General features: G+C 37.4%; 3 protein-coding genes across 4 annotated transcripts; 2 read left to right on the forward strand and 1 right to left on the reverse strand.

Annotated features, from left to right (window-relative positions):
* The first annotated feature begins 666 nt into the window (after nt 1-666).
* Gabat (4-aminobutyrate aminotransferase) lies at nt 667-4,415 on the forward strand. Of its 2 annotated transcripts, XM_043417906.1 has the most exons (9): nt 673-934; nt 1,755-1,876; nt 2,252-2,419; nt 2,488-2,574; nt 2,667-3,035; nt 3,129-3,269; nt 3,342-3,499; nt 3,595-3,863; nt 4,050-4,415. In XM_043417906.1, exons 1-9 carry the CDS (start codon nt 871-873, stop codon nt 4,163-4,165), a joined length of 1,494 nt encoding a protein of 497 aa, XP_043273841.1. In that variant the 5' UTR covers nt 673-870; the 3' UTR covers nt 4,166-4,415. The 2 variants fall into 2 exon arrangements, with proteins under 2 accessions (XP_043273840.1, XP_043273841.1); XM_043417905.1 differs by having other exon boundaries at nt 667-934; nt 3,129-3,499.
* A 30-nt stretch (nt 4,416-4,445) lies between these two features.
* Nucleotides 4,446-9,071, reverse strand: LOC122409971 (VPS35 endosomal protein-sorting factor-like). Its single transcript, XM_043417898.1, has 13 exons — nt 8,841-9,071; nt 8,682-8,769; nt 8,343-8,558; nt 7,957-8,119; nt 7,538-7,877; nt 6,808-7,433; nt 6,375-6,700; nt 6,108-6,271; nt 5,622-5,977; nt 5,286-5,425; nt 5,025-5,186; nt 4,685-4,951; nt 4,446-4,608 (listed from the first exon to the last, which is right to left on the reverse strand). Exons 1-13 carry the CDS (start codon nt 8,855-8,857, stop codon nt 4,522-4,524), a joined length of 2,952 nt encoding a protein of 983 aa, XP_043273833.1. The 5' UTR covers nt 8,858-9,071; the 3' UTR covers nt 4,446-4,521.
* A 2,255-nt stretch (nt 9,072-11,326) lies between these two features.
* On the forward strand, nt 11,327-15,585 carry LOC122409977 (glycoprotein-N-acetylgalactosamine 3-beta-galactosyltransferase 1-like). Its single transcript, XM_043417912.1, has 4 exons — nt 11,327-11,525; nt 11,597-11,761; nt 13,000-13,138; nt 13,255-15,585. Exons 1-4 carry the CDS (start codon nt 11,408-11,410, stop codon nt 13,751-13,753), a joined length of 921 nt encoding a protein of 306 aa, XP_043273847.1. The 5' UTR covers nt 11,327-11,407; the 3' UTR covers nt 13,754-15,585.
* Nucleotides 15,586-16,149: the final 564 nt, after the last annotated feature.

A 16,149-nucleotide genomic window follows, 5' to 3' on the forward strand; every position in this document is an offset into this window, starting at 1 on the left:
GTTATTGATTTTTATCCCAACCTCTTTCCATTTACGCTAATTATATATTTTTGTCACTATTATTATGTCGGAGCATTGATTTTTCTACTATTTTCGTTTTAATGCATTCGTGACAATAAGTTTTATATATCTTCATCAAACACATTTTGAAATCATTTTCTCAATTGTGATTGAAAATTCATGACGATGCAGTGATGCCAACGAAAAAATGAAAATTCCGTGGGGGATTTTAATCGCTTAAAAACATTACTGTCTAGGGAGTCTTCAAATTTGAATGAAAAGTATAAATAATTTTTTAGTTTTTTACTAATAAAACATTCGAATTTGGTACGGAAACTTTTTTTTCATCCGCCTTTTCGTTGTTTGGGAACATAAATGAGTTTTTCGACCATCAGTCAAAAATCATAATCTTGCAAAATCGTATTTTTCATTACAAATCTAATATCGTTAAATTACCAAAATTCCGTAAGTTCCATAATTGATTATTGAATTTTGAGGATTCTCGAAAATGAGTAACTACGCTTTAATATTTTTCCATGTTTGCTCCAAATGGAAACTGGGGGCGGAAAATATTTTGGAGGCTCGATGTTTGTGCGCAGGCGGCTAAGATTTCGGGCTTGTCCCGATTATACGTATACGTGTACACGTATATGCAATAAATATAGTACCGGTTTTCGTTGAGATCAGTAGCGATCTCGCTCCCGCGAACGAAGGGTCAGCCGGTACCGAATTTTAATATTCCAGAGTTTACGAGGCGTAACACTTTCACTGATAATTACTAACTACCTCGAGCTACTTTCTCTCAGCCGTTTTATTATATAGAAAAACAGTTATTTTAGTGTTTTTGAGAATATAAAAGAAATATTAAAAATGCTCGTGAGGACTCGTTCCTTGGGGCTGGCGGGCCGATCAATATCCAGGAAACCCGTAATTGGTAAAACTCAAAATTCAAAACAATTAACACGAAAATAAGCTGAATATAAATAATTGACTGAATGATCATTTTCGGAAGTTTATTTATAGAAATTTATGCTTAAATGTATTAAAATTATTGCAAATTTGTATTTTTCTCGTGAGTATAAAAAATTTTTAAATTACTCGATTTTTTAAAAATCTTTGTAGTTTCCACAATGTTGAGAATTTTTTATTTTCTTCGTGTTATAAAAATCGCTTCCGAAAATTTTTCATTGCTAAAGCGCTAACTCGATTTTATAATTATATTGAATATTCGAAAAAATATGATACGATCTTGATCCTTATCAGATTCTTATCGCAAGTCGTTTATGCTCAGAAGAGCATATGTACGCGTTTTAAGATAAAAAAATAATAAAAACGACGAGTATTTCCATGTACGTCACGAGTCAAATATATTTTTTTATTTTATTTCGATTTTTCTTTTCATTCGAATGGATCTTGACTGTGTGCAGTCAAAGCAGATTATCTGTACGCATAAATATACGATTGGGAGCAATAACTAAATTGTCCTTAAGTGGCACCAATGAAACCATAATAGCCTGCAATCCCGAAGGGTGCATAGGCACCAAGTTCTGTCATTTTGAACGAGAGTTTTCGAAATTATTCAAATTTTTAAATGAATTGACGAAGGATAATTATCCTTCGTCAATTCGTCAAAATATCGAAAGATCCACTTGTCGCACGGACCAGAATAGAAAAAAAATATTCTCAAATTTTCGTTACAACCAAATGAGAATTTTTTTTTTTTTTTTGATTTTTCAATTTTATTTCAACGCAAGGTAATATTTGGAGACAATGTTTATCAACGACGAGTCATATGGAACCGAAAAGACCGCAAGTTCATACGGAAATTCCGGGCCCACAATCGCGTCAATTGTTCGACGAGCTGAATAAATTGCAGGTATTGATTGATAAGAGAATAAGATTACTTGTATTTATAGAATTTACAATCGTGTTTGTTGTATTTGTTGTTTGTTTTATCCGACACTCGAATGAGGCCTTGATCTCGTTTTCCAGAGCATCCTATTTCCGTAGAGAGACGATCGATAAAAAATCTCTATTTCTTAATATTCGATGAGAACATGGTAAACAAATGTACACATTAAAAAAAAAGCTTGATAATACGGAGGCAACGAAGAGTTGAATTTCTTGACGTTTTTTATGAACAAATAATCTCAAACTCAACGAATAAAAAATGTTAATCGAAAAGGTTGTTTTATGTGCAAAATTGAGGGAGACGTCGCAAGATTATGAGAATAATTTTCTTTTCTCTTAGCAAGCGGGTTCTGTTCAACTTTTCGCTGACTATGAAAAATCAGCTGGAAATTACATCGTCGACGTTGACGGTAACGTTCTGCTCGATGTTTACATGCAAATCTCTTCAATGCCACTTGGCTACAATCATCCTGCAATGCTCGAAGCTCTCACCAATCCACGTAATCTCGTCAGTAATGATTCATTTCATTTGATCGAATATTAAACGCGTGAAGAAAATGCAATTTTTCTTTCTAGTCAACGATGGTAAATAGGCCAGCGCTTGGGGTATTTCCTGGTCAGGATTGGCCCAGCAGACTGAAAAAAAGTCTTCTTCGGCCGGGGGTACGTTCGCCGGTCTCGTTAGAGGCAGAACAAATCTTGAGCACTGTTAGGACTTAGCAGCATTCCATTAATTCGAACATTTCGATGTTAAGGTCATTCCTCCTGGTCTCAGCTGCGTTACGACGATGATGTGTGGCTCGTGCTCGAACGAGAATGCATTCAAAAATATGTTTCTCTGGTACGCTGATAAAAAAAGGCACGGTGCTCCATTCACGCCAGAAGAAATGGAAACGTGCATGATGAATCAAAGTCCTGGCTCACCCCGCTACTCCATCCTTTCGTTCAAGGGAGCTTTCCATGGTCGAACTTTGGGAAGCTTATCGACGACTCACAGCAAGTATATTCACAAGATCGACGTGCCGGCTTTCGATTGGCCAATTGCACCTTTCCCCATTTACAAATATCCTCTTGAGGAAAACGTGAAGGAAAACGAACGAGAGGACGAACGTTGCTTGGCCGAGGTTGGCAAAAAAACTGAAGACAAAAAAAAACAATTCATTATTATTTAAAAAATAACTTCTCATTGAATTAAAGAAACAACATCGTTCGATTAGGTCGAGAGTCTAATCGTCCAGTACGATAAAGAAAAAAGGGTTCCTGTAGCCGGAGTTATCATCGAGCCGATTCAAGCCGAAGGCGGTGACAATCACGCTTCGCCTCAATTCTTCCAAAAGCTACGAGGCATTACGAAAAAAGTACTTGAATTGCATAGAATTATTAGAGAGAAACTGAACGAGAAAATGATCATTCGTTTTTTCCTATTTCAGCATGGTGCAGCTTTGCTCATTGACGAAGTTCAAACCGGCGGAGGACCAACGGGAAAGATGTGGTGCCACGAGCATTTCAATCTCGAGACGCCTCCGGATGTCGTAACGTTCAGCAAAAAAATGCAATTGGGCGGTTATTACCACACACCGGAGCTCAAGTAATTTGGAGTCATCGTTTTTCATTCGATAATTTTACCAAGGCCCAGATAAAATTCTGCAATCACATGATTTCCTCATGCTTGTTTTTCCATAGACCGAAACAATCGTACCGCGTTTTCAACACTTGGATGGGTGATCCAACTAAACTCGTTCTTCTCGAAGCCATCCTCGATGTCATACAACGCGACAATTTGCTTGAAAATGTAGCTCAAGTCGGTGATTACATGCTCAACGAATTGAAGAAAATTGAGAAGGAAAATTCCAGTCTCGTCAATTCGTCCAGAGGTCGCGGTACTTTTATCGCTTTCAATTGCACGTCCCCTGAACTCCGAGACAAAGTAGTGAAGAAATTGCTTACAAAAGGTACCAACTCGACACGCTGAAAATTGGAAAACAGGATTTTTTAAAAATATTTCCAATTACAATATTTTTCTTCTTATTTTATTTCACCAATCCGAGCCAATTGTATACTCATGCTTAATAAAATAGTTCAATTTTCGGATCTTTCACTTTCTCACTTGGTTAAGTATCCTTTGATTTCTGTTTCAGGTATTCAAGCCGGTGGCTGCGGTCCCGAGGCAGTTCGTCTGAGGCCGGCTCTCACATTTAAGAAGCAACACGCCGATATATTTTTGGACGCTCTACGGAGAGTTCTCAAAGAATAACCCAAGGACGTGCGATAAATTCCACCTCCACTGTCGTAAAATCCATGTCTTCCAAAATTTTAAATCGTGATGATGCGGAAAAAGAAAATCTACGAACAAACTAAAAATAGTCTTTCAAAAGCAAAGAAACCAACGATGTCTTCCAAAATGTCTGTGAATTCCGAATTTCAATGTCGCAGTTTGTTGTCTTCAGTGCGTGTAAACAAAAATAGTTTCTGCAAATATAATTTCGTATACTAATCGAGTGAAATATCCTCGTCGACTTCAATTTTCCTTCTCATCATTTTCAATTATTTATTATTTTAATTTGTTTTTTCTCTATATTACAATTTTTTACACTATCAAACTCGAGACATTTATCCCGTCATTTTGAGCATTATTTCCGTTAAATGTTGGTACTGAGGCAATCGACTTTTGCGCCTTACGTACTCGATTGTTCGGACCTTCGAAAAAAATTAAATATCGTTAACGCTATTCATTTATCAACTGAAATAATAAACTAATGGGGAAATATCTTACTCGCAATTTTGGATCAGCCGAACCGTATTTCTGCGATAGACTCCACAAACTCACAGCCATGCTTGCCAATCCTGGTCGTCGAAGATCTGCTCGCATTACCAAACGACTAAAAAGTTCGAGGGCGAGTGTCGACTGCTTTTCCAATTGGTCACTCGTTCCAAGATATTTAAGGTGATTGAATATCTCCTCAAGTACTTTTGTACAAATTTTGTTTACTTCCCCAATGAACTTACGGTCGCTTCCATACAATTTGTCGTTCGAGTCGACCTGCCAACGATAAAAATAGTAAATAGTGTGTAAAGTCATTAAGCTGCCACTGTGGAATTGTAAAAGCAATTACTTTGTCGACGTGATAAGGATAATTTTCTTGCGTGATGGTCGACAGAAGATCAAGAACTCTGAGATAAAGATAAGGCTTTGTAGAACTGTTTTCATCGAAGCAACGTTGAACCGCGTTCAGCAGACCTCTCATTAAATATAAAACACCGTGTTCAGGACTGTCCTGTAAAAAAAATACAAAAAAATGGACTTATTGCCCTTAAAATACTTTTTTTCATTAACACGACTCGATATGGTTTTATAAAAGCCGACGCCAACTCACTGGGACGACGAGAAGAGTGGACAAAAAATTGGACAAATACGACAGTAAATAGGGTTCCGAATTTTTTGGTCTACCATCGACCTCGATGGTTTTTGGCATTTCAGGAACGAGGCTAAGAGCTGCTTTGAAACAAGCATCGGCTGAAAAAAATTGAATGCAAATGACGCGTTCTTATTAAATGAAAATTACTATCAAATAAATCTGTATATTTAATGTCACCGTAAATTCACTCATAATACTCTTAATTTATTAAAAATTTGTCCATTTTTTATGTTTTCGAATATCCTTACCCTTCGCATAAGAAAAAAATGTACTTTCAACTGTGACTAGTCTCACCTTGTCCAAGACATTGATTGAGCAAAGCAACTTGACCCGAAAGCAAATACAATTGGAGCCTCGTTTGGACGAGCGTCAACGAGGGAATTGTGATGAAGCAAAAAGCTGCGCAAGCTCTGACAAAAGCTGATGTTCTTCTTGTATGATGTCCACGTACGATTTTTCTCGTATCTACAGCTTGTCTATTGACGCACTGTACAAGCACAACGTGAACCGAATCGAGATTCGGGAACGCTGCTCTTGCTTCGGCGTAAAAATTTAATTGTTTCTCAAAATCACGACCGTAATCGACACGCTGAACTAGACCACATATTAGGTTTCCTATTTGACGTTTTTCGTCGTCAACGGTTAGGGCACTGAAAAATCGTCATAACGATTATCATGAGATTATAAATAAAACGAAAAATTCAATAAATTATAATTTATGAATAATTGGTATTTAAAATACAATCAAAAAATTGTTGTTAGTGAACGTTTTTTACCGACCTGACTGAATCGTGGATTATTCTGGCAATGAACATCAGCGCGTTTATAATTATCGGATCTGTGATTGGACTGCTCTGAGCACTAAAACCCTCGATTATGCTTTTGCAAACTTCAACTTTTACGCTTTCCTTGTGAAACATATCGATGAGAGGCAAAAAGTTTTCCTGCGACAATAACGAAAAATCAGATAGGAATCTGCCAATATCTTATTTTCTTTCGCGTTATTATATTCGTTCAAATTTTTTCTAGGCATTTTTTGTTGCCTACCATTGTGAGAAGCGACTCAAAGTCTTGAGTATGAGACACAATTTTTTCGACGATACCCTGAAGCTGCGAGTAATATTGCTCGAAAGATCTGTTCGGGCTTAATTTGTTTATTATCTCACCGAGGAACAAATTCAGCTCTTTCACGGTGAAATGTATCACGGTGAATTGTATCCATATTTCAGTGCAGTGCATAAATTTACTGGGGTCTTTCAGACCTTTAATGTAATTCCACACAACTGTCAATACCGATTGACAATCGTCTTTCGGTGGCGATTCTTGAATGAGACACTCGCCCAAACTCCGGTACAGAAGATACTGCGGGAAACCTGCAATTCAAAATTGTTTATTTGATTTAAAATATTGAGCCAGAAAATGGAGCGGTGAGAAAGATTTTTTTGAATGCAGAGTTTTAAAAAAATGAAGCTAAACATACCATCCACATCGTCACATTGGGCAATGAAATTGACAAATTCCATAGATCGCGTAGCGATATAAGCCGGTTTGAAAGCAACGAGAATGGCGTTGAGCAAGAGTCCACTTTGCGATTGCTGTTTGCATCTGGATAAAACTTCGACGAGAATATTTTCCGAAGCGGTACGAGCCATAACTTGGAGAATCCAATCGAGGGCCGGTGTATAAAGATTGAGATAGGAATGTAAGTTGGTGGCTTGTTTGGACAATTCAGCTTTGACTCCGGTCCCGAACAATTGTCGATACGTGGCAAGAAAGTCGTAAAAGTTTTCACGTACGAATTCAAAATCGGAGGTTTTGTTGAGTGCGAGTCCGACTCGGCATAAATAACATCTCGCGTAAACGGCAATCAGAGGATTCCCAATCCCTCGTATCATCCTGGTTATTCGCAAAAGTGCAGTCGCGAATTCGTCATTTGTTAGAAAACTGTAAGACTTTATTATCGCCATTTCAACGTAAAGCCGTGGCACGAGTTCTCGTATTGAGGCTATTTTGTAAAACCAATTCCGACAAGTTTCCTTAGCGTTTTCTGGTACCATGTCGGGCGTAAAATTATCTGGCAATGTTCGCAATACTTTGGTTCCAGGCCTGAAACGAATAATAAAAATTATTGTTCTGTCTTTCATTTCTATCACTCAGTTACACGTTGTTTTGTTAAAATTCTTTAATTCGACCTCCCTTAACGTACTTACTTGCAATAATCCGCTTTCATTTTGAGCCTCTCGTAAACCAGTTTACCAAAAATATCGAGAATATCCGTTATGAGAACAAATTTACTCGGATAAAAAACAATCACCGACGTATCGACCAATAATTTGGCACACTGTATTGCTATTTTCAGTGCTTTCACACGTTGATCCGAATGCCATGCTTGTACAAGCTCACTGTTCAATTGCTCGATACGGGACGCGTATTCCTGTTGTGATAAATCCAACATTTGCCTCACCGAACCTTCCTCAAAATCGTCCAATTGCTCCAGTCTCGTTCGAACTTTGTCGACTAAGGTTCCCGTAGGTTGTACTTTCACTACCACTTTAAATCATGAATTATTAAATAACGATGGACTGAGTTGTTCAAAAATGTTTGATGCCTCTGTGAAAAATGAAAATACCTTTCTCTCCTCCTGACAGAAAACTTGTGACAATGGACAGTTTTTCCAAAGTCGTGTATTTGTTAAGGATCATTGTTCTTCTAGCAGACCAAGGCTCCACCAATTCTTCCGCTGTGTCTTTGTTTTTTTTTCCAACCGCCGAGATGTTTGAAGAATAATCCCACTTGAATAAAATTTTATAAAAATTTTAAAAATTAGAGCTTTAATAAAATGAGTCATTTGGTATAGAATGAAATTAATGAATCGTTACAAATTTTAACAAGAACTTGTCAAAAGATATTGATGTTGAAAAAAATTCTATATGGCCCTGTGAAATTGAAAGAAAAAAGTATCCACAAATTGCATATAGATTGCAAAAAAATTCAAAGAATCTGACAGAAGCATACCTCGTCTGCAGCCATTCTTGAAAGAGGATCCAATTCTTCTCTTGCAAATTGTGTGAGTGGATCAGAGCCATCAAGAGCAGAGTGACCTGAGAGAGGATCGCAGAGAGGATTTCCAATGGGAATGGGTGCATGGGTAGGCGTTGGAGTTCCTGTGGATGATCCAGTGCTCGTACTGCGTAACGTACTTCTTCTAACTCCACTGCGCCCATCCACAAGCTGAAAATGTTTTACTTTTTTCATATCTTTTTTCTAATGCCAATAATTTTCCACATTTATTCTAGTTTGCTGATATTTTAGTAGATCATCTTTCAATATAGTTATAATATTCGGGATTCTTACGGTTATGGTAACAGGTTTAAGGGGGTGTTCAAAAACCTCTTCACTGCAAGCAGGACGTGTGATTTTGTGTTCTACCGGGCACGCGATCCTGTCATCAAATTTTAACAATGGTTCATTACTTTTACAAAAAAATAAACAAAAATATCTTCAATTATTTACCAATTCATTTCTGTCATTTTTGCTCCTATTCGTTCGTCAGATTTTCGTTTGATTTTTTTAAGTGGGACGTCGCCACGTTTGATGGATTTTATCGACGACAAAAAACATAGAAAACAAATTTAACACAAACATATAGTTTAATTATGAAAAATAAATATGTACATAATTGCGGGTTTCACAGTGAAAAGTTTGACGGGTGGGTGTTGACAAAGACAAAAAAATTGGAGGTTAAGTGATTGCCTTCAGTCGATGAAAAAGTTTTCGTTGCGTTTTCCAACGTTTTCGCAGGTCATCTAAAAGATGACTTTCGGATAACTATTTGGGGTAGGCATACCATTAAGATAAATTTTTGGCATCTTTTTGAAAAATGCTACTAGAATAATGAAAAGAAAGATAAAAAAATCGGACAAACGAAAAGTAAACGAGATTGTGAATACATGTTTACGCCTAACATCGGTCTCGCGATTGATTTCTGTCATTTTTGCGGAAGCTTTTCGAAACACTATCTAAGGAAAAACATGATTAGATCAGATTCTGAAACATCGTTAAAATACTGTTTTGACTTCGGGGTCTGGAATTGGCTGACACAAATGATTAGGATCAGAACGAAATCAAGTTTATTCAAAAGTTTCTTTCCAGATCGTGAGAAAATCATGACGGAGTTTCAATCGAACGTGACGGGTGAACCAAAACAATACTTTTCAGTCCATACACTCAGGAAACCGAGTTCCAACTTGTGATTTATAAAAAAAAAATAAATATATGAAAACGACGAAATGAATTCCGCTGAATGTTTTTATGTTTTGAATAATTGACGATACCGCGTTTGGTGTTCCGTATTTCGTATGGAACTTTCGGTCGGTGGATGCGACTTGAGCAATAATTATCAACAAATTCATCGTGTTGATAAATAAAATGAGTGTAGCTGAGGGGAGTAAAAAGAGAGGGTACACTTGAGTCGAAAAATGTACTTCCAAAGATCTGTCTTGTAGTCTCTGTAGGTGAAGCGTGGTAAAAGACCACGGACTCTCTCCATTGACAATTCGGGGCGTCGAATTCTTGAACGAGTCATTTCACACCGAGAGCATGTACGCGAACCGAGGTTCTCATCCCCCACCCTTAGCCTACTCATGAGAATCTCAACTGTCTCGCTTCTTGAATGTTCGAGAGCCTTCTCTGGCTGACCTGACCTCAACGATATGTTTTGAATTTGACGACTCGCTAGCAATAATTTCGACGTTATGCTAAGCGACTATGCCTTGTTTCGTTGAGCGGCTATTTCGATGATTTATTCAATGTTATTAGAGATTTCGGGACGAAGCACGGAGATCCTCTAGATGCTGAGAGACGCATCTTGAGTTCGACAGCTGGGGTGGAGGCATGAAGTTCTCGTTATTGATCTTGAATCTTGTTATCCATCTTTTGGGATCTTCAGACTGATGAATTTCTTTGCAACGCTGGATTTTCGATGATGTTCGGGTGGCAACCGCCGTTCGCTCGTATCGCATAATTTAAAATAATTCAAAATAATATTTGTTCTCGATAATTACGCTAGCGTTTGGTCCTTCTGGATTTGCTCGAGAGAAATTCGTCGATGACGAAAGACGCTCCTGTCCCGTGTCGTGCCAATTTTACTTACATATTTTGTGACGTGTGCAAAATTACCACGTCACAGTATATTGCAGTTGGAGAAAAAATGTAGATTTTCATCGCATGTCCAGATTTTCAAACACAATGTCGGGGTATGTAGATAAACGAATGATGTTTTCTCGTATTAGAAAAATTCAACGTTTTCTGTCAACGAAGAGCACTACAACACTCACCGCAATCTGAATTGTTCCGCTTTGGAAAAATATTCACCACGAGGGCTTGCGGCAAAATACAAAAAGACTCGTTTTTTTCACGAAAATCCTTTTCCAGGTGGTCGGTTAACATGCATGTTAAAAACGGTGAGTAAGAAATCGAGTGTTTTTGGCTTTCGACTTTAATTTTCATTTATTAATTTTCATATGTCAATCATAATTATTATAGAAGTTATATAGAAGTTTGAAAATTTGCATCTGTTGAAGTTCGTGTCGGAAAAATCGAACCTCTGAATAATTTTTATAAACATTTAACGTAGTTAATATTCCATGTGCAAAAATCTCAACTTTCTCATGAAAATATTCTCGATATTGCAAAAGTTTGACGCTTCTGAGGAGTTGCACCTTGCAGTGTATCACCAAATTGCTGATGCTCGCCAGTAACGGAATTACTGAACAAAAAAAAATGGCAAACAATGAAATAATAAACACGGAAGTTCTTAGCTTGGAAGCGCGCACGAATGATCGAGAATCCGTTGGAATTCCAAACAACATGCATCCGGAAGTTATAAACGTTTGTAATCAGTATATTATTGTTACGAAAATTAGCTTTCGGAACGAAATTTTAATTGTCAAGGGGAACTGGTTATGATTTTCCAATGTTTTCGAAGAAGATATTTTCTCTCTCGTTCTTTTTTTTGGCACTTTTAATCCTGTAACGCAAAGAGTAAAAGCAAAAGAACGAATAAATTTAATGTTCTGCCCATGGAAGGCTGGAATGCTCGTTGGCTTACAAAAAAATTCGTTGCCGGTGCGGTATTCGGATTTACAGTGGCGTATGTTTTGATCACCCCGTTGAGTATTCTTCCACATGGTCGACCAGGTAAAGCACTATTTTCAACATTCAACAATGCACACATGCATAAATTAAAAGATTTTTGTTTTTTTTTTTAGATGGTCTACACGGGGAGGATGAAATTGCTCAAGGGCTGACAAAAACAGTTCGTGTTCTTTGCTGGATAATGACAGGACCTAAAACTTATGAGACGAAGGCCCGGCACGTTAAAGCCACATGGGGGAAAAGATGCAACATTATACTTTTCATGAGTTCTGCAAACGGTAAGCTCGCATAAAGTGACGAATAAGATGATGGTGGTCGCGCATTAGAGTACATGAAATAATACTTGAATACTTAGAAATCTTCGATTTTTATTTTATGTTATTCTCAAATTGCCATCGATGGTTTTGTTTCCTCATAGAGGAAGCTATGTGATGGTGAAAATTATTTTTTTTCCACTTTTCAATGTCAATGTGCTCAAAATGTCCCAAAACATCGAAAAATCATATCTAGAAAAAATGTCCATGTGTGCGTGCGCGCGTGTGTGTGTGTGCGCGCGCGCGCGCGTGTGTGTGTGTGTGTGTGTGTGTGTGTGTGTGTGTGTGTGCGCGCGCGCGCGCGCGTGTGTGTGTACGTGCGTGCGTGCGTGCGTGTGCGTGTGCCATGGCACTGCAAAATTAAAACGCTTATAACTCGGAAACGGTTTGAGATACATGGCTACCGTTTTGCACAGATGTTAATCTATACAAGCTCTTCATTCTCTGATAATTTTGTCATAATTTGTAAAAAATTACAAACCCTACAAGTTTTGAAATTTTCATAAAAAGGGTGTCGACGTTCTAACTTTCGAAAATTTTAAGATTTATTAATTATTTTGTTTTTTATAAATAGACTATCATAATAGGAAGGTTGGTATTGAATTTGGGGAATGTCGGTTGAGCGGTTTAAATTTTATGATTTTTTGAATTTTACGAAAATATGAGTTTCTCAAAAAATCGTCTAACCGCTTCAATTTTTGGAAATTTTGTAAGATATCGTGTATAAGTCTGTACTTCCTCTATACTTTCCAGCAAAGTTGTCGGAATTATTTAATTTCAATGTAAATAGAAAAACGATGAAAATTGAAAGTTGCATAAACTGTTTTTTCTGATGTTTCGTCATTCAGTTTTTTTTTATGGATTTAAACAGAGATGATAAATTAAAGTTCGTAAAAGAAGGTAGAGAAATTACATTATTTCCTTGTGTACAAAAAAAATGCTGCAAATTAAAATTTGCAAATTGCTTCCTCAAGATGATCAAGATGCACGATGCTCAAAGCTTCCTCTGTGAGGAAGCCAAAATGATAAATATAGCACCTCATAGAGTCAGCTTTGAGCATCGTGCATCTTGACCATCTTGAGGAAGCAATTTGCAAATTTTAATTTGCAGCATTTTTTTCTATTGTGTTCTGTTCGCCCATTTAACAGCGCACTCATCGCGCACCCAGAGCAATGACTATAATAACAACACGTTTCTGTAGATTCAAGTTTGCCAACTGTGGTGCTTTCTATGAAGGAAGGCAGAGACAATCTATGGGCAAAAACCAAAGAAGCTTTTAAATTCGTATACGAGAAATACAAGAACGAGGCCGAATGGTTCATGAAGGCAGATGACGACACGTAAGATCGTTAATTATTCGAATGTTTTAGATAAGTCATCGTAACTGAAAACGTGTTGAAACAGCGACGAAGTTATTTTAAAAGTATTCAACGTACGATTGTTTTTCGTTCGACAGTTACGTAATTGTGGAAAATCTTCGTCACATGCTCTCGTCTTACGATCCAAAATCGCCGCTTTATTTCGGCTGTCGTTTCAAGCCCTTTGTGAAACAGGGCTATATGAGCGGAGGAGCTGGTTACGTGCTCAGCAAAGAAGCTCTAAGGAAATTTGTTGAGGAGGCGTTGCCGGACAACTCAAAATGTCGAGGCGATGCGGGAGGTGCGGAGGACGTCGAAATGGGAAAATGTTTGGAAAATGTTGGTGTAAAAGCCATGGACACGAGGGATCCTCACGGACGGGGTAGATTTTTTCCATTTGTACCGGAACAACATTTAATACAGAGTCCAGTTGACAAAAATTTTTGGTACTGGAAATATATTTATTACCCGACTAAATTCGGGCCGAATTGTTGCTCGGACAGCCCTATCTCGTTCCATTACGTATCGCCAAATATGATGCACGTATTAGACTATTTCATCTATCACTTGAAAGTATGTGATAAGAGTTTACTGTGAAAATCGTGACTGTGAGCCTAAGTTTTTTTTTCAATCCATATACAGTGGTAATCAAGGTAGATCATGCCCGAAGGATCGTATTTTATGGGTGTCTAAATTGGACCGAATTTTACTTTCTAATTAATAAAGATATAGTCGCTTTAAATTGATGTCAGAGTTATTAATTCGAAATTGCAAATAAATTTTTTCAACTTATCTTTTGACGAATGACATTACAAGCCGTTAATTAATCGAGGATCCATCACCGACTGAATCCAAAATTTCATTCGTCCCTGGCGAAAATACTGCAGCTTTTCATGTGAAAAATCGCTTCAAAGAGCGCAAAGGGAAATGGATAAAGAAAAAAATGTTAATAAAAAGACAGAAGGCTGTCACAGGAATGGGCCAAGTCGAGAAGAATGAAGATGCCGAAATAAGCAAACGCGAGGTTACGAGTGCTCATTTCACCAATTTCGCTCAATCTTTAACGTAATGAATAGCCAAACGGCGGAGTGCTGACTTCAAATTCTTCGTTTTCTTGAAATATCAAGCGTGTCCGAAAAAAACGTGTATCGACGCCTCAGCTATCGATCCCTAATCATGCAACTGTTACAGCATCTCAACCGAAGTAGAAACGAATGATTAAGTATTCGTCAGCTGTCACGTTCGTGAATTTTATGACCTTGCCACTGTGACTGTAGAACTATGAATGAAAAGTCAAGAACATTGGGAAGATTGGAGTATAGTCAGTGCCACATTCACGAAGGAGCTTAAATATCAAAGAATTTTCAACCACTTTTATGAGTGATGGTGAAAAAAAAAAACAACAAATAAATATGAAAATTTTGAGCGAAAAAATGTACCTCGATAGGTGAGAAAATATTGACGTCTCTGGCACGCCTCCAGCTAGAGAGTCCCAAATAGTCACAGGATCGAAAGGAATGAAAATATAAAAAAACGTGAGATCGTAACCTTCTGCGAAATGCCATAATTCGTCGAACCTCAAAGAAATCACAAGAAGAGAAATTTTTTTGTCAAGACACAGCGTACGTCACGCTACTACTACAAATAATTTGCTTAGTTAATACAGTGACGACAAAATTATTTGCTGCTGTGACAAAAGTTGTGCGTCAAGTGTGTCATGTGTCGCGTTAATCGGCGAAGAACGATTTCAATAAAATCGTATTTTACGGTATAACGATAAATGGCCAAACTCTGATCAAAATTTCGTGAAGACGGGGCGGAATATCGAGAGAATATGAGTTTGAAAAAAATTTATCGGAATTTCGTGAAAACAGTCGTAAAAATTTGGTTGAGCAATAAAAATTTGATTGACGGTTAAAACAGTCGATATTGATGGCTTACAAACGGACCGAAAACCGAAATTTTATGGGTCTTTAGCATTATTATATCCGGAGGCTTATTTATAAACGTAATAAAAATATTTTGTTTGTAAATTGCCAAGAGAACAACTCAAATTTGTTAGATGCATTGTCTGCTACGTTCTTTCGCTCTTTTTCTTCAGACCTGTCACAATAAAGTTCAAACAGATGTTCAGAGACTCGTCGATTCCCTCTTTTTTTCATGGTATCAAAATACGAATCATCAGAATGCAGCAGGTGCCTAACAGCTTTGAAATTTTGTCAAACTGTATGCGTAACTTTTTGTCCTCGGGAACACTTCCAAATTTTTCCCCCACTACAGAGAGCACTGAAGTCAGTCCGTAAGTCAAAATAAACAAATCGAGAATGATTTGTGTGAGAGACACTTTTGACTTGAATTTCACGGTGACAGCTTTGTCAACGGATCACTCCAGCGCTCTGGTATAATAATCAAACTATCGCTGGCTGTGCATAGAATGAATCGAGTGTCGAGAAATTTCACAACTGTCTGACCCATAAATATGAGGTTTTTTTATTACTACGAATACGATTGTATCCATTTCAAGTCGACGTGAAATGATGTCGACACAATAGTTTCTTGAAATCCGGAGAAGAATGATTTTTCAATGAAGTACTGCCACGGACGATTGTCGATCATTTTCCTTTTATTTTTTGTTTTTTTTATTCATTAATTTGTATGATTTTCATTCGAATTAGCAATTCGGATAAAAACTGATGGGTCGTAGGGCAAGAACTTTTAACACGTATTACATCACCATATTGATATGATAAATTTTACTGCTGATCGATACTCGAATAGTGGCTCTCTTTATTTATTATTCGTTTCTCTTTTAGGATAAAAATAGAAGAGGAGGCAGCGTTGTTTCGAATTTTTTAAGTGGGATTTGTGATTTTTCGGGGTTCTTGTGATATCGTTCGGGAACGAGGGACCGTCGATGCACTTGTTCGAGTTTTTTCCTCGAGAGATATTTTTTAAAGAGTCACAAACGGTAACACGTACTCGCACTGGCTTTT

Source organism: Venturia canescens, chromosome 4 (assembly GCF_019457755.1).
Source record: "Venturia canescens isolate UGA chromosome 4, ASM1945775v1, whole genome shotgun sequence".
In the NCBI taxonomy this organism is placed as follows: Eukaryota; Metazoa; Arthropoda; class Insecta; order Hymenoptera; family Ichneumonidae; genus Venturia; species Venturia canescens.